Below are 19,127 nucleotides of genomic sequence, written 5' to 3' on the forward strand. Positions count from 1 at the left end.
CTTGAAAACCTCCCAATAAAGAATCACTTTTAGACACCTGGGTTCTTCTGAATGTCCTTATGCTGAATGAGACTAAACATTAGGTCATCAAAGATGATACAACTTTCGCCTGACTTCAGTGCAGGTCGAGTTGGTTCACTTCACACTCAGTGTGAATTCCAGTATTATAAAAAGGACTCATACTAGTTATATATACAAAAAAAAAACCCAAAACTGCCCAGTCAGCAAAGGCATCTGGCCCGGATTCGGCATGAAGCTGGCACAGCTGGCCTTGAGTCGGCACTGGCATAATGCGTGTGGGCCGAACACGGCCAAGGAGGCACTTGCTTGACTCTGGCAAACCAGACGAGGGCCAGTTGTGGAGTGAAGTATTTGGGCCAGAAATCAATTTACAACTACGGCCCGTATATGGCCAGCCAGTATTGAGCCACCCTTAAATGCAGTTTCAGATTTATTTTTTCAACACACAGCCTTGCTTTACAATTGCACACCGATGCGGAATTCCATTCATCATCACACACACACACACACACACACACACACACACACACACACACACACACACACACACACGCGCGCGCAAGGTTCAATCAGGCCCGCAGGATAATTTAAAAATGAAAAAAATGAATAAAAGACACAGAATTAATATTTTTAATAAGGTGCAATTCATTGAGTATCCGCTAGGGAGACTGTTTTGACCAGAGAAGAAGACAACAGCGGCTTCAGTCCGTCACTGAGACATATCCATGACAGCAGACGCTATCAATAGCACTCTCACATTTACACATTTAATAGCACTCTCCTTAGTTTGTAAGGTGGAGGCATGGATTACATTTAGATTTTATATGCACGTGTAAATGGTTTAAAACTTACTTTCTTTATAAATCTTGTTTAATCATAAAGTGCATGACTATATTTTTCAATAACAATTACTTGTTAAAGTTTGTACAATCAATGGGATCAGTTGCAATGCATATATGTGAATGATAAAAGTAAATTGCACATTTGTTGAAGGAAATGTAAGGTGCTTCATGAAATGTTTTGTAAAAGATATGTTCATTAAATTTCAACATTTTCCAAATGTTCTTGTGCTTCTTTATACCAAAACAAAGGAAAGAAATATTGTTTTGGTGGTTTATAGCAAAGTATGGTATCATTTTAATGGTCTGGCCCACTTGACATCTACCGAGGCCGTATGTGGTCCACCATGTGAAATGAGTTTGACACCAGTGATGTATAGTAAGGCGTTTTTAGCTGAAAAAAACAACCATGTACAGAAAGGCGTTTTTAGACGAAAAAAAGACCATGTGTAGTAAGGTGTTTTTAGCCGGAAAAAAAACGACCATGTATAGTAAGAGGTTTGTCGATGAAAAAAACGCCATGTACAGTATAGTAAGGTGTTTTGAGCCGAAAAAAACGACCATGAAGAGTAAGGCCCTTTTGGACGAAAAAAACGACCATGTATAGAAAGGCGTTTTTAGCTGAAAAAAACGAACATGTATAGTCAGTCAGTTTAGCCGAAAGAAACGACCATAATTATTAAAAAAAACACAACTCCACTGCTCTATGTGGTGCTTTGGCTCAGTGGTAGAGTGATCGATCCCTGGTTGTTGCAACAATGTCTACTCTTTAAACACCATATACAACTTATTTGAGGAAAAACACAAAACAACCCAAAGGCTCATTGTGCTGGGTTAGCTCAGTCGTAGAAAGCTGAAGTCCCAAATCCAGCGGTTGGGTGTTCGATTCCCAGTGTTTGCAGCAAGGTCACATCTTTCTTTAACCACCATTTGCAGCTTTATTGAAGACAACACAAAACAAACAAGAAGTTATGTGGTGGTGTGGCTCAGGGCTAGAGAAACCATGTCCCAAACTAGCGGTTGGTTGTTCAATCCCCAGAGGTATGCAACCATATCCCTTCTTTCTTTGACCAACATGATAAGTAAGGCTTATTGAAGTCATTTTTTGTATCGTGAAGCGTTTTTCGCCGAAAAAAAAACGACCACGTATAGTAAGGTGTTTTTAGTCGAAAAGAACGACCATGTATAGTAAGGCGTTTTTGGACGAAATTTTTAGCCGAAAAAAATGACCATGTATAGTAAGGCATTTTTAGCTGAAAAAAACGACCATGTATAGTAAGGTGTTTTTGGATGAAAAAAACGACCATGTAGAGTAAGGCATTTTTGGGCGAAATTTTTAGCCGAAAAAAACAACCATATATAGTCAGACATTTTTGGATGAAATTTTTAGCCGAAAAAAACGACAATGTATAGTAAGGCGTTTTTGGACGAAATTTTTAGCCGAGAAAAAATGACCATGTATCGTAAGGCGTTTTTAGCTGAAAAAAACCGACCATGTATAGTAAGGCGTTTTTGACCGAAAAAAACAACCATGTAGAGTAAGGCATTTTTGGGCGAAATTTTAGCCGAAAAAAACAACCATGTATAGTCAGACATTTTTGGATGAAATTGTTAGCCGAAAAAAACCGACCATGTATATATAGTAAGGCGTTTTTAGCCGAAAAAAACGACCATGTTTATAGTAAGGCGTTTTTAGCCGAAAAAAACGACCATGTATAGTAAGGCGTTTTTAGCCGAAAAAACGACCACATAGAGTCAGGCGTTTTTAGCCGAAAAAAACGACCATGTATAGTAAGGCGTTTTTAGCCCAAAAAAAACCGACCATATATAGTCAGGCGTTTTTAGCCGAAAAAAAACGACCATGTATACTAAGGCGTATTAACCCGAAAATAACGACCATGTATAGTAAGGCGTTTTTGACCGAAAAAAACGACCATTTATAGTAAGGCGTTTTTAGCCGAAAAAAACGACCACGAACAGTCAGGCGTTTTTAGCCGAAAAAAACGACCATGTATATTAAGGCGTTTTTAGCCGAAAAAAATGACCATGTATAGTAAGGCGTTTTTGGACGAAATTTTTAGCCGAAAAAAACGACCATGCATAGTAAGGCCTTTTTGCACGAAAAAAACGACCCTGTATAGTAAGGCGTTTTTGGACGAAATTTTTAGCCGAAAAAAAGGACCATGTATAGTAAGGCCTTTTTCGACGAAAAAAATGACCATGTACAGTAAGGCATTTTAACTCGAAAAAAACGACCATGTACAGGAAGGCGTTTTTAGCCGAAGAAAACGACCATGTATAGTCAGGCATTTTAACTCGAAAAAAACGACCATGTATAGTAAGGCGTTTTAAGCCGAAAAAAAGGACCACGTATAGTAAGGCCTTTTTACACGAAAAAAACGACCATGTATAGTCAGGCATTTTAACTCGAAAAAAACGACCATGTATAGTAAGGCGTTTTAAGCCGAAAAAACCGACCACGTATAGTAAGGCCTTTTTACACGAAAAAAACGACCATGTATAGTAAGGCGTTTTTGGATGAAATTTTTAGCCGAAAAAAACGACCATGTATTTATTGTAAGGCGTTTTTAGCCCAAAAAAACCACGACCATTTATAGTAAGGCGTTTTTAGCCGAAAAAAACGAGCACATACAGTCAGGCATTTTTAGCCGAAAAAAACGACCATGTATAGTAAGGCGTTTTTAGCCGAAAAAAAAAATCGACCATATATAGTCAGGCGTTTTTAGCCAAAAAAAACGACCATGTATAGTAAAGCGTATTAACCCGAAAATAACGACCATGTATAGTAAGGCGTTTTTGGATGAAATTTTGAGCCGAAAAAAACGACCATGTATCGTAAGGCGTTTTTAGCTGAAAAAAACGACCATGTATAGTAAGGCGTTTTTGGACGAAAAAAAAGACCATGTATCGTAAAGCGTTTTTGGACGAAATTTTTAGCCGAAAAAAACGACCATTACCTATAGTAAGACGTTTTTGGACAAAATTTTTAGCCGAAAAAAACGACCATGTATAGTAAGGCGTTTTTAGCCCCAAAAAAACGACCATGTTTATAGTAAGGCGTTTTTAGCCGAAAAAAACGACCATGTAAAGTAAGGCGTTTTTAGCCGGAAAAAACGACCACGTACAGTCAGGCGTATTAACCCGAAAATAACGACCATGTATAGTAGGGCGTTTTTGACCGAAAAAAAAACGACCATGTATAGTAAGGCGTTTTTAGCCGAAAAAAACGACCATTTATAGTAAGGCGTTTTTGACCGAAAAAAACGTCCATGTACAGTATAGTAAGGTGTTTTTAGCCGAAAAAAACAACCATGTATAGTAACGCGTTTTTGACCGAAAAAAATGACCATGTATCGTCAGACATTTTTGTATGAAATTTTTAGCCGGAAAAAACGACCATGTATATATAGTAAGGCGTTTTTAGCCGAAAAAAACGACCATGTATAGTAAGGCGTTTTTGGACGAAAAAAACAACCATGTATAGTAACGCGTTTTTGACCGAAAAAAATGACCATGTATCGTCAGACATTTTTGTATGAAATTTTTAGCCGGAAAAAACGACCATGTATATATAGTAAGGCGTTTTTAGCCGAAAAAAACAACCATGTATAGTAACGCGTTTTTGACCGAAAAAAATGACCATGTATCGTCAGACATTTTTGTATGAAATTTTTAGCCGGAAAAAACGACCATGTATATATAGTAAGGCATTTTTAGCCGAAAAAAAGGACCATGTATAGTAAGGCCTTTTTGGACGAAAAAAAACGACCATGTATAGTAAGGACTTTTTGGACGAAAAAAAACGACCATGTATAGTAAGGCGTTTTTAACCGAAAAAAATGACCATGTATATATAGTTTTTTTCGGCTAAAAATTTCATCCAAAAATGTCTGACTATACATGGTCGTTTTTTTTCAGCTAAAAACGCCTTACTATACATGGTCGTTTTTTTCAGCTAAAAACGCCTTTCTATACATGGTCATTTTTTTCGTCCAAAAACGCCTTACTGCACATGGTCTTTTTTTTTGGCTAAAAATTTCGTCCAAAAACGCCTTACTATACATGGTCGTTTTTTTGGGCTAAAAACGGCTTACTATACATGGTCGTTTTTCTTTTGTCAAAAAACGGCTTACTATACATGGTCATTTTTTTCGGCTAAAAACGCCTTACTTCACATGGTCGTTTTTTTGGGCTAAAAACGCCTTACTATACATGGCCGTTTTTCTTTTGTCAAAAAACGCCTTACTATACATGGTCATTTTTTTCGGCTAAAAACGCTTTACTTCACATGGCCGTTTTTTTCCGGCTAAAAACTACTTACTATACATGGTCGTTTTTCTTTTGTCAAAAAACGCCTTACTATACATGGTCATTTTTTTCGGCTAAAATCGGCTTACTTCACATGGCCGTTTTTTTCCGGCTAAAAACGCCTAACTATACATGGTCGGTTTTTTTCGGCTAACAATTTCATCCAAAAATGTCTGACTATACATGGTTGTTTTTTTCGGCTCGAAATTTCGCCCAAAAATGCCTTACTCTACATGGTTGTTTTTTTCGGTCAAAAACACCTTACTATACATGGTTGTTTTTTTCATCCAAAAACGCCTTACTATACACGGTCGTTTTTTTCAGCTAAAAACGCCTTACTATATACATGGTCATTTTTTTTGGGCTAAAAATTTCGTCCAAAAACGCCTTACTATATACATGGTCGTTTTTTTCAGCTAAAAACGCCTTTCTATACATGGTCATTTTTTTCGTCCAAAAACGCCTTACTATTCGTGGTCGTTTTTTTCGTCTAAAAACGCCTTCCTTTACATGGTCGTTTTTTGGGTTAAAACGCCTTACACATGGTCATGATTTTTGGCTAAAAACAGCTGACTATATACATGGTCGTTTTTTTCGGCTAAAAAACGCCTGACTATATATGGTCGTTTTTTTCGTCTAAAAACGCCTTCCTTTACATGGTCGTTTTTTTCGAGTTAAAATGCCTTACTATACATGGTCGTTTTTTTCGATTTAAAATGCCTTAGTATGCATGGTCATTTTTTCGGCTAAAAACTCTTCACTATGTATTGTCGTTTTTTTCACCTAAAAACGCCTTCCTATACATGGTCGTTGTTTTCGTCTAAAAACGCCTCACTATACATGGTCGTTTTTTTCGGCTCAAAACACCTTACTATACATGGTCGTTTTTTTCGGCTCAAAACACATTACTATACATGGTCCTTTTTTTTTTTTTTTAGTTAAAACGCCTTACTGTTCATGGTCTTTTTTGTTTTGCTAAAAACGCCTTACTATACGTGGTCGTTTTTTTCGGCTAAAAATGCCTTACTATACATGGTCGTTTTTTTCGGCTAAAAGCGCCTTACTATACGTGGTCGTTTTTTTCGGCTAAAAACACCTTACTATACATGGTCGTTTTTTTCGGGTTAAAACGCCTTACTATACATGGTCGTTATTTTCGGCTAAAAACACCTTACTATATATATATATGGTCGTTTTTTTCGGCTAAAAGTGCCTTACTATACTGTACATGGTCGTTTTTTTCGTCTAAAAACGCCTTACTATATATACTTGGCCGTTTTTTTCGGCGAAAAACGCCCTACTACACACGGTTGTTTTTTTTCGGCTAAAAACACCTTACTATACATGGTCGTTTTTTTTTCGGCTAAAAACGCCTAACTACACATGGTCGTGTTTTTCCACTAAAAACGCCTTCCTATACATGGTCGTTTTTTTCGAGTTAAAATGCCTTACTATACATAGTCGTTTTTTTCGGCTAAAAACGCCTTCCTGTACATGGCCGTTTTTTTCGAGTTAAAATGCCTTAGTGTACATGGTCATTTTTTTCGGCTAAAAACGCTTCACTATATATGGTCGTTTTTTTCGGCTAAAAGTGCCTTACTATACTGTACATGGTCGTTTTTTTCGTCTAAAAACGCCTTACTATATATACTTGGCCGTTTTTTTCGGCGAAAAACGCCCTACTACACACGGTTGTTTTTTTTCGGCTAAAAACACCTTACTATACATGGTCGTTTTTTTTTCGGCTAAAAACGCCTAACTACACATGGTCGTGTTTTTCCACTAAAAACGCCTTCCTATACATGGTCGTTTTTTTCGAATTAAAATGCCTTACTATACATGGCCGTATTTTTCGGCTAAAAACGCCTTCCTGTACATGGTCGTTTTTTTCATCTAAAAACGCCTTACTATACATACTTGGTCGTTTTTTTCGGCTAAAAACACCTTACTATACATGGTCGTTTTTTTTTTTTTAGTTAAAACGCCTTACTGTTCATGGTCGTTTTTTTCGGCTCAAAACACCTTACTATACATGGTCGTTTTTTTCGGCTAAAAACACCTTACTATACGTGGTCGTTTTTCTTTCGGCTAAAAACGCGTTACTATACATGGTCGTTTTTTTTCGGCTAAAAACGCTTTCCTATACATGGTCATTTTTTTCGGCTAAAAACGCCTTACTGTTCATAGTCGTTTTTTTCGGCTAAAACGCCTTCCTATACATGGTCGTTTTTTTTCGGCTAAAAACACCTTACTATCTATTCATGGTCTTTTTTGTCGGCTAAAAACGCCTTACTTCACATGGCCGTTATTTTCCGGCTAAAAACGCCTTACTATACATGGTCGTTTTTCTTTTGTCAAAAAACGCCTTACTATACATGGTCATTTTTTTTCGGCTAAAAATGCCTTACTACTCGTGGTCGTTTTTTTCGGCTAAAAATGCCTTACTACTCGTGGTCGTTTTTTTCGGCTAAAAACTCCTTACTATACGTGTGCGGGTTTTTTTTCGGCTAAAAACGCCTTACTATACATGGTCCTTTTTTTCAGCTAAAAACACCTTCCTGTACATGGTCGTTTTTTTCTAATTAAAATGCCTTACTATACATGGTCTTTTTTTTTGGCTAAAAACACCTTACTATACATGGTCGTTTTTTTCGTCGAAAAACGCCTTGCTACACATGGTCGTTTTTTTCGTCTAAAAACTCCTTACTGTACATGGTCGTTTTTTTTCGTCTAAAAACGGCTCATCGTTCACTTCAAAGAGCCGGCTCTTTGTACCGGCTCGTTCGCGACCGACACATCACTTGTGAAATGTAGATGATTGAACAGTCAGAGGTGCTGCCAAAAAGAACCCTTTCTGCACTGAAATACAATGAAATTAATTTTGATTCCGTTTGCTGCAATACAAACAGGATACTTCATACTTGACCATAAAGTTAATTTAAAACTTAGTACCTCAATTCAAAAACAAAATCTGACGTTGAAAAAACGTCGTTTTGTATTTGTAAGACTGAATATGAAAATAAACAGAATTTAATTTTCAGTGAGGATCAAATACAGTTTCAAAGAAAAAAAAGTATATCGTTTCAAATTCAGATTTTACAATTCAGATTCAGTTATTCAATATGATTCAGAGTAAAATATACAAATCCATCCATTATCCGAGCCACTGACCTTCAATTCACGTAATTCAAATTCAGTATAAACTATTTAAAAGTTATTTACGTTTAGTTTTTGGTGGTAAATATTCCACCCCACAGCATCACACCTATTTTAGTTTTGGTTGTAAAGTGTCCTAGAGTGTCTTGAAAGACGCTTATAAATAAAATGTATTATTATTATTATTCTTATAAGAAATTTCAGGGGTTATTTTTACTGACCATTCATTGTTCATGACATGTAAAAATGTTTGTTTTCCTAACACACTGTCCATTCTTGTTTTCTTACAGTTCTTACAGCTGCTGTGAGACCTAACAGCCTAACATCTTGGGCCTCAGACCAGGAAATTGATGTCACAATCAAAAGATGTCTACATCTGGTTCCTGATCGGGATGGTGACAGGAAGGAGAGCATGAGAAGAAAAGAGGACATGGAGAGCGCCCCAATTTGATGGACAGAAAAATACCGTTCAAGAGTAAGCTGCATCCCAATTTGGAATTTGTGTTCACTGTTAAATAAAGAAAAGTGCATTTTTCCAGTGTATGTGGAGTTATATGTGAGGTTCACAAATTATGACAATAAACATATTTTTATAACAGTCGTTTTTGAGACTTTTTTTAAATGTGGGTCAAATATGGCTCATGAAAGATGTGGCTTGGTAGAGGTTGAATCCAGGCTGATATCAGGAACCTGTTCTGGCCCAGCGTCGGGCCGGAGTAGGGCCAGATATGGTTTTACAATGCGGCTCAGATCTGGGCCGAATGCGGCCCACATCATGGATGCCAGACGTGGGCCACTGCAGGACCGTCATTCATTGAGGTATGTGGGCCGAGTGTACGTGCCGTGTCTGCCCCAGAGCTGGGCCAGACCAATTTTGGTGACTGGGTTGTATAAGTATAAGGGTGGTGCCGAACGATAACTTGTATCTTTCTTTCCCCATTGAATGGAAATGCATTCAAGCCTCACAAAAAAAAAGTGCCATGTTTTATTTGAGCACTCCATAATGCACTTTATTCAAACATACAGGAATGACTGAATCAAATATAATTGAAAAGAATTGAACAGGTTTTGTCAAACCTCATCAATGGATTGGGCATTGTGCTCTTGCCCACCTTGCCCAACTGGGGGCAGTATAAATCGGGCAGACAGATTAGACCAGGGGTGGGCAAACTATGGCCCGCGGGCCGGATCCAGCCCGTTGGTCTTTTTAATCCGGCCCGCCGAGGATTGGTGCACAATTAAGGTTTGATTGCATTCATTTCGTTTGGACTTGTAATGACAGGTATTTCAACACCAGGTGGCGCAGTTACCTCAAGTTGCAGAGCACAGGGAGGGAGGGGAAGACAAAGAAAGAGGGAGAGAGTAATGACCATGGAAGGGAAAGTGATATGTACAGTATCTGATTAAACGAAGCGGGTAACAAAGTACGAAACATTCAGGAGACGCCTGGAGTCGGAAAGACTCAAATCTACGAGACTTTGAAAAACAAGGAAGCGATTCTTACTCAGTCCGATTCTGGCAATTTCCATGCTCAGAGTGAATTGCTTGTGGCTCGAGTAAATGAACATTTCCTAGAATGGTTTGATTGTTATCATGTTAAAAACTTTCCACAAACTGGACCGCTAATAAGAGTCGGAGAGCAGTCAAATGTGTAGAGCGTGAACAACAGGGGGCTCAGTACACATCCTTGAGGAGAACCGGTGCTGAGTGTGATGGTGGAGGAGAATGTTACATTATTACTGGCATACAAAGACATTGTGCTATCTTCTTTATTTTCTATTTCTAACCTTTGGCCCGGCCCTCCACAATATTTTCTGCTTCTCATTTGGCCCCCGCGGGAAAATAATTGCCCACCCCTGGATTAGACTGTACATGGACACCTGTGCAGTCTCAGTTTTTCTCACCTTTGTGCAGAGGAAGAAGAACATATAACTGTGAGTACTGTTACACTGGATGTCTAAGGGTGTAATTGCTCCATTTGTGCTCAAATATAAGTTCCTTTAAGGATTAGGGATACAATATATACGTTTCCCATTATGTGTTAGCATTAGCTTTAAGCTAGCAGACTGAATGGATGGATGGATGGATGGATGTTCTTTACTCAGTATTTGTACTTTGTTACCCTTTCATCGACTGGTGTCTGGAGTGCCTTTTTTGCCTGGAGTCACGCCTTTCACGGTTTCTCTTCCCAGTTTCTCATGTGTGGGCAGGTGAGGTTGTCAGCATGAGATCAAGTGGTAAACTGATATCTTCGCCTTTGGGTTCTTGTCACAAAGTACCCAAAGGCCTTCATTTCCGTTGACGCTGCAATAATTTGCCTGTCATCCTGATGTTTCATTTTACTCCGTGAATCCTTCTGATACATGATCTTATTCCCTTGAGGGGAATATGACTTTCTCCCACTCGAAGGAAACAATGAAGCGTTTTACAGAAGATAGCATCAGAGTAATTGTTGGCCTACTTGGGTTTGACATTCCTAATCTCTGAGCAGTTCTCTCCTTGGAGGAAAAAAAGCCAAATCCTATGAAGGTGCAAGTGAAGATCCTCCTGCAGATGTTTTCAATTCACCAACTTTCACATCAACCAGATGTCCAATGCAGCAAATGTGGTTTTAGGATTGGATGTAGTTGAATCCTGAATGCATGATTGTATTTGTGTTTAGTCATCATTTTTCTGCAGGTTGTTCTACGTTCATGGCCTCTTCTTGGAACTCTTATCATAACCTTGCCTTGTTTGACCCCAGACTTTATAGCAAAATAAACACAAGTTGGGTTATTAGGACAAGGAGGCAAAAGCATGACCCCTGTAAATGTGCAAAAATGGACCGAAATTGTACATTCACATACTCATAGCTCGCTTCCTGCGCATTTTAGGGTATGGCTTATGAGAATTAATATATATGCAATAACGTCATGGTGACTTTCAAAGGAAAAACATAATTTCAAAAATTGTCGATAAATAATACATAATGTGTAATTTCCCTCTAAAATGTAACACATATTATTCAAGGCCTTGTTAAGCACACATCCATACAAAATGTGGCCAACAAAATATACAGTCATGGTACAGAGCCAGAACACAGGTTCGGTGTCTTTTATTTTACTTGAGTTTATTTGTAACAAATAAAACTTGTGTCAACAAAGAACAGAAATTCATACAGACCCATGTGTGGTATTTACCCCCCCCCCCCCCCCCCTCCCATCCTCAGGTTTTCACACACTCCAAGAACCAATGTAATAAAATAAAAAACACTTGTTGACCCGGAGCAGAAAATGAAAAACAGACAAACTAAAACTTTACATTTACAGACCAGTTTGACGGGACTGATCCAAGCAACACACCATTATTTTTTCATTTTTATACAATTTATAAACGCCAGTATCCACTACATGATACATCGGGGCGGGGTTAAAATAGAACACTTTTAAAGATGAAACTCATTTGTGGTGCAACAAAGCCACAAGGTGATGTATTGCACATATTTCTGTGCCATAAATGGTGATTTCTGGTGCAATCCTTTGTTATATCACTCAGCATAACTGATATAATTCACTATTAATCTTCAACTTAATCGTTTAAGAATTTCACTTAGTCTCTGTGTTCGGTGTTATTTACATATACTGTACACAACTACGTGAGCATTTCAGGGTCCATGTTGAGCTAGTTCAAGTAAGACTTTTTTTTTTCTTTCCGTTTTGTTGGAGGGAGAAGGTTGGGGTGTGGGCGAACAGAGATAAGAGAATTTTGTGCATAGTACAAGAGAGAAGGTGCAAGTCTTCCCATTACTGGTGCGACCAACGGGGTACCGTGCATACAAAAACAACACCAGGGACACCAGAGCGGTGCCATGAAGAGAACAACATGGAGAAGAGGAGGGCAGGACAAGGAACACGATTGGCTGTGGGATTGACTTCGGTATGCACAAATGTCATCATTTTGCTTTTTTTTCTCCACCCTCTTTAATTTGACAATAAAAACGCCCCTGCTGCTTTGATTGCCTCATATAGTGGCCAGATGGTGTTTATTCACTCCCTGCAGGCGCACAGGGATTTTCAAATACTATTGTATATCATTTCACATTTTTTTCCCCATGGATAATGAGAGTTAATTATGTCCTTACTCTAAAGGGATGCCTTGAGATACAAGTGACCTGACTAATGAGGTTGTTGATATTTAATATTTATTTTTTTTGCTTTAACTTGCGAGCGCAACTTGAGACGAGTGTTGCGTGGTGGCAGTGACGTCAACTTTGCTCACAGCACCATAAGCAGCAGTTTGGCAAATCATCCAAAAAGAGGCTTCATGCTGGTTTATGCCCCTCCCACTCAAAGTTTAGTGTCAAACTAAACGTTAAACAAAGGAAGTGACACTTCTTACACCCAAATAACTTTGTCATAGGAATGCCCCAGCCAGCTTAATTCGAACGCCTAGCGGAAAACGCATGCTAATGGTTAGCATTAAGAGTTGCGGTTTTTGAACCCCTCAAGCAATGGTGGCGCAACACAGGTAGACAGATAACACTCACAGGAACACATCCTCTACATAAAATGATCTTACTGAGTCAATTACAATAGTGGTAGAATTATTATTCTTAATTTGTGACTGCATGAATGTATTATGCCGCCCCTGGTGGCCAAGAGGGGGACAACAGAAGGAGCAGCACAATAAACTGAATTGCAGTATTAAATCATGATGCACAAACCATTTATATCTCAACATTCAATTTAATTATGTTGATACTCTGTTTTTATGAAGTACAACAGTATAGTTCTTTATTTAAAACAAACATTGGTGTGTGTGGGGTTTTTTTTCGGGGGGGCTGCTGGAATAGATTCATGGCATTTCCATTCATTGAAATGGTTCAATTGCGTTAGTCGTGAGGTCACGGAACAAAATTAAAATCTCAAGGCACCACTCCATTTCGGTGTTATTGGTCTTTACCCCGGATGGAATAAATCCAGGAAAACCAGAAAGAAAAATCAGGTGAATACGAAAGATTCTATCTGAGATGTAACGCAGCCTGCAGTTAATGAGAGCGCAGGCCACTATTTGAGGAAATACGGTCAAAGAAAGTCTGCCTTTGCATCACGCAGACATTTTCTCGAATTGAAATCCTCATATCATTCATCATAGCTCATACTTTTGAAATAAACATTTGCTGTACTACAGTTGTGCTCATTTGTTCTCCTTCAGAGCGATATGACTGCATTCCTTTGAAAGGGATCTATCTCTATCATGAGCTAGCCTACCGTAGAAAAACAACAATACACCAGTAATTTTCAGATAGTGGAACATAAAATTATACATATTCTCTCTCTCTCACACACACACACACACACACGCACACGCACACACAAACATATTCACGTGTGCATACATAAAATACACAAGAACCCTTAAACATAACTTTATCAAAATAGGCGTGTAATATAAGGCACTAGAAATCTAAACTTAAACTATTCATTGGGAGTTGCAATCATTCGTTAGTTTCCTGATTACCGTGACGACAACATTGTCTACTTGGGGGTGGCTGTGTGATAGGAGGATTCAAATGCTTAACGTCCTCATATCTGGGACATGATGCACCATCGTTAGTAGGATATCTTCATCATCATGAACATCATCATCATCATCACAGCATGTAACTGCAGTAAATAAGTGGACATAAAAATATATATAATACATCTACTTATTGCACACTGAATCAGACAGTCACACGAGTCAGTGGTGAGCATTCCGGTGAGAACGTCGTCTCGACACATTTCCACAATTAGTGTTCTAAAATCTAGATGAACTTTTAAATAATTTTTCATAACCTCCCCCCTCCCATCCCAAAACAAAAACCACAAAACTGTGCACACTATTTGTGATTCCACTCTTTTGCGCTCAATCCCGTGATTTATACGCAGAATGGAGACTTTTCATTGGGGAAGCACACTCGGTCGTGATACTTTGGTCCCTCAATCAAACCTGAACCAAACCACCCATTTTCTATTGCATTCGGGTTGCGGAGGATCTGGAACCTATCCCGGTTGACTTTGGGTGAGATGTGAGTTACACCCTGGGCGGCTAATTGCTAATAACCTTCGACCCTAAATATAAGATGAACTACTACGGAACCCCAAAATGAAACCATATAGGCCTTGCCCGTGCACGAGGGGTCACCGACCTTTTGAAGATTGAGCGCTCCTTCCTGTGTACTGATTGTGCAAAGGGGTGCCAAATTAATACATGTCTGAATAACATTTGCTCAAATGCCCTTTAATAATATTAGCGTGTGTCATTATTAATACTTAATGATGTCTCACAAATCTGTCAGCGTTTGTAAATAATGATTTCAACACCATTCCTACAAAATCCGAATGTCTGAGCACTAGTGAACTATTTTTAGAAGAGCCCATGCTGGTGACCCCTGCACTACATCTTATTCCTGACAATACTGTGAATCAGAAAGAACATCATCTAGAGCCCCAATCCTGAACCTAAATGGATGCTTTGATCCTGAAATGTAACCCTGACCCGTACCCTATAGTTAAAACCATCAAGCAACAGGCAGGCAGAGACTTCATTGATTTGCTCATGCAAATAAAAGTGATTATAGAACAGTTAACGGTGGACTATTTTGAAACTGCAAAGCCCCATGACTTCTGATTGTATTTCTTTGAATAAACATATTTCATAACGTGAAGAAAATGCACAAGAAACAGAAATTAAAAAAAAAACTGAGTGACTTTAGCTGAGCCCCCATTCTTTTTACTTTTTTTTTTAAAAAAATGAGTCACAAGCTGCTATTTTGTTTCTGGTGGCGGTGGTGCTTTTTAAACCTCTCACAATTTCCATGTCTTAAACTGTGAAGTATTACGTATGAACTGGTGCTTTTTTTTTTTTTAAATTACTGTGAGATTGAAATGTCTTTGACATTTATAGGAAACAAGAGTCTACTTCTCTAAAAACAACAAAAAAGGGTGGGTGGGTGGGGGTGGGGGTAAACACTTCCTGGTGTCTATTGCGGGTCCGTGTATCCTTAATACTATGCGCTCGGTGAGTTTCCACTCTCCTGACAGAAATTCTCTGGTGCTCCAAAGTCCCACTTTGCGTCCGTCCACGAGACGTCCATATGATGGATGCCTTCGAGTTCATCTAAAGATAGAAAAATCAAACGTCCTGTGACACTCTATCAACCAAGGTTGGTGATGCTACACTGGTGGTGGATGAGGTGAACAGTTCCACACCCGAACAATGTAAAGCAACCTGGGTGCTCGGAAAATAGCACTGACTGGAAACGAAACGGACAACGTAGATTCTGATCAAGCATTGGAGCAAGTTGCTTCTTCAGACCAATGGGCGTGTTTGGGTCAAAGGGTGGGTGGAGACCCCTTGTCAAGCAGGTTGCTATGGCTCAGTTAGAGGTGCTCTTTGTGGGTACGCACGCAGGACTCCCCCTCCCCTCCATTTCACTCTGCATGTTGGTGGCGCTCTCATCACGGACACGTCGCCGCCTAACGCGTTCATCCACTGGCGAGTGGATTAGGTGGGACGTGCCGTGACACATTTATGTTGCATAGTGATCAAAGCTTCCAAGATACTCCAGACTGGCGCGGTAGCAGAACTGGTACTGGTCCTGGAGGAGGAACAACGCACTGGTGAGTATTACGAAAAAGGCAGCGAGAGAGAGTGAGAGAAAAAGCGACATGTTGATGAGGGGCCGACCTCTGTTTGAACGGTAGCAGGTCGCTGCGTGCGAAGCATCTTGACCGTCTGGAAGATGTCCACCACGCCCTCGTACCGCATCCTCTCCAGTACGATGCTTAGCGTGATGAACACGCCCGTCCGGCCCACTCCAGCACTGGTGGGAGACACGTTTGCAGTTCAGTAATGTGTCAAGTGAGGTAGGAAAAGGCAAGAACATTTTCAGGACTTCTGGAAAATTTCCATGTGGAAAGCAAGGCAAGGGAGTTCTATTTCTATAGAACATTTCATACACAAGACAACTCAATGTGCTTCACACAAACAAAAGCATTTACAAACAGCTAACAAAGGTAACTTGCGTGCAACATAACAGCTAAATGCTTCATCACTGTGTTGGTTTGAAACTCAGGCTCCACTTTATTGATCCAAGTCCGCAAACCTCAGAGCCCGAGTGGTTTTATAATCAATTAACATTTCTTGAATGTGTTCGGGGCCCAAATCATTCAGTGATTTACACAGACCGGTTGCAGAATTTTAAAGTACCGTACAAATACTGTCATCATAGCTTCTGCAAAGCCTTCAGGACTAGAATTTCTTTGTTCTACTCAGAACACGAGCTGCGGCTGTTTGATGCATTTATCAGTACTGTAAATTAACTGGAATTATTTGAAAATTGGGCATAGTTGATAGAAACTGTAACGTGTAGCTGAGATAGTTTGTGTCTATTTTTTAAATGCTAATGAGATTTAACCGGATTTTTTTTGGGTGGTGCATTTTGGTTATTTTACAGAAACTGTAGCATGTACGATCATATTAGTACTGTATATGTTTGCTTGAGTAGGAGTTCATAACATTGTGGAAAATCCTGGAAAAAAAAAGTCCACCATAAAATCAGGAAATTTGATATTTTTCCTCCTTTTGAGGTTTAGTTGGAATTTCAAAGTTATATATTTTTTAAAGTTAATAATTGCTCACTAGAATTTGGAATCTTTAGACAATTTACATGAAATAGATGAAGGCAATGTTCTAAGCAAAAAAAAAAAAGACATTTGTCACGCACGTGTATGTGAATACTGTCGTGGACAACCTACTAAATAGAAGAAACGTATTTAGATACATTTGCAATGTTGTCTCAAATGTATCAACATGATATTGCTACAGTAAAATTGATAAATTATACTGTACATTTGCACATTTTACACGTATTCACAATAACCCCCCAAATGGATTGGAAATAGAATTTCCTGGGAATATGCTTGCATGAATACCAATGAGACTTTTTTTGTTTTGTTTTTTTACCTGCAGTGCACAGTAATTGGTCCATCCTGGCCAAACTGTTCTTTAGTTTTATGCACTTGTCCAATGAAATCAATGAATCCTTCCCCTGACTTTGGCACTCCTTGTTCTGGCCAATCAGTGAACTGGAATTGACGAACCGTCCTTGATTGGCCATCCTGGAAGAAAGAAAGCACGTTGCTTGTTCCTCTCGGACCTTGAAACGCTTGATTGTGCACGGCTTACTCTGGCGTCTGTAACTTTAAATTCCCGGAGGATGTATTGAGGCATGTTGTACTCGGCCATGGGATCCACCACAAAGTACTGGTACCTAGCTGAGCGCTCTGCGGGCCAATACTGGTGACATTTCTCCTGCATGGACACAACACACAAAAACGCTACATCACTCGTGCTAGACTTCGCATGACTCTGGAGGCATCTACTTTTTTCCTTGCCGTGGTACTTTTTGTCAATATTCCTACAGTACAGGATGTTACTTTACGTTCACACTGCTACTGTTTGCTGGCCAGTTCCAGTGGGTATTAAACTTGATTATAAGATCCAGTTGTCGGTTGGAGCCACTTTTGTCAGCATCGCAAACAAAATGTGTGCTAAGAGTCGTGTCCTCTCAACACACGTCGTTTCCTCTCATTATTGAGTCAAAGGAAAAATGTGGAGACAATGAAATCAAAGCAACTCACTTGAAACGGGCAATTAAAGATGATCTGAGGCATATTCCTTTGTGAGTTCATCTTAACCCAATTAAACAACCAGAAACAACAGCTGATGTCTTGCATGTCAAATTTAAAGAAGAAAAAAAAAAGAAAAATAGAGGCTAAACTATGATAGGAATATTAGATTGTGTATTATTTAAAACTTACAGACTTCAAAATCAATGACAATTTGTGGAGTAACATATTACAGTTTGAGGGAAATTGGCAGAAAGGAAATCAAAGAAACAACCTGCTATTAGGTCATTTTAATATACACAATCGTGGTGGGCAAACCTTTGCGCTCAAAGGCCACGTTTGAATTTGAAACCGTGAGCCAGTTATTTCATAGATGAGGTAAAAAAAAAAAGGGCACATGCTCACGCCACAAAAAAACAAAACGGTCATGTTTATTGAGCCATTAACTTGGGCAAAGGGGACCCTTTAAAAAAAAAAAAAACTTGTCGCAACAACCTTACCCGTCCCATCTCCCTCAATTTGGTGAGCATCACAACAATGGTGGAGTTGTGTTCCCACAGCATCCTCCAGTAGTCCTCCGTAGTCTCCGCCAACGGGCCTTGTGTCGCTATGTAGGCCTTCTGTTGCCTAGAAGCACACAAACGAGGACCACCGCTCAGGCACCCAAGAACAAGCGCGTGCCTTAAACGTGCGACTGACCTGTAGCCATCGATGAAGCTGGCGTTGATGTAATCCGACCCCTCCACTCCTCTGATTGGCTGCAAGGGGACTCGCGTGGTCTCGTAGGGCATGATGTTGACCAGCCTGTTCTTAAACTTGTTGCATGGCAGGTTGGCACTGACGAAGCGTGACGTGTGGGCCTTGGCACTGGCCAGACGCTGGGACACAAACGACGGCGGCATATTTATGGATTAAAAAAATAAAAATAAATAAATAATAAAGCCTGACATTATGGCGTACCAACAAAAAAAAGTCATCATTACTCCCAGGGCAGACAAAGCTGGATAAGAATGGAGGTAAAAGAATGGAAGACAGAAAAGCAGCCCAGACGGAGCCTTGCTGAAATGTCTTTTCATGCAACTTTTCTGGCGCAGTGCACGAGTGAAATGAGCGGAAAAAAAAATCCTAT

At 39.4% G+C, this 19,127-nt stretch overlaps 1 protein-coding gene across 9 annotated transcripts in view; it reads right to left on the bottom strand.

Moving 5' to 3' along the window:
• Nucleotides 1-11,543: 11,543 nt before the first annotated feature.
• Nucleotides 11,544-19,127, bottom strand: part of LOC147200216 (receptor-type tyrosine-protein phosphatase delta-like) — a 190,527-nt gene continuing 182,943 nt past the window's right edge. For all 9 annotated transcript variants that reach the window (XM_086119019.1, XM_086119027.1, XM_086119026.1 and 6 more), the window contains 6 exons: nt 18,698-18,876; nt 18,499-18,625; nt 17,556-17,681; nt 17,334-17,488; nt 16,056-16,191; nt 11,544-15,966 (listed from right to left, as the gene is read on the bottom strand). In XM_086119019.1, the coding sequence (XP_085975145.1) occupies nt 15,898-15,966; nt 16,056-16,191; nt 17,334-17,488; nt 17,556-17,681; nt 18,499-18,625; nt 18,698-18,876 (792 nt within the window). In that variant the 3' untranslated portion in view covers nt 11,544-15,897. The remainder of the gene's footprint in view (nt 15,967-16,055; nt 16,192-17,333; nt 17,489-17,555; nt 17,682-18,498; nt 18,626-18,697; nt 18,877-19,127) is intronic.

The sequence above is a fragment of the Hippocampus guttulatus genome, chromosome 9 (genome assembly GCF_054856545.1).
Source record: "Hippocampus guttulatus isolate MCC_2025c chromosome 9, RoL_Hgut_1.0, whole genome shotgun sequence".
NCBI classification, from domain to species: Eukaryota; Metazoa; Chordata; class Actinopteri; order Syngnathiformes; family Syngnathidae; genus Hippocampus; species Hippocampus guttulatus.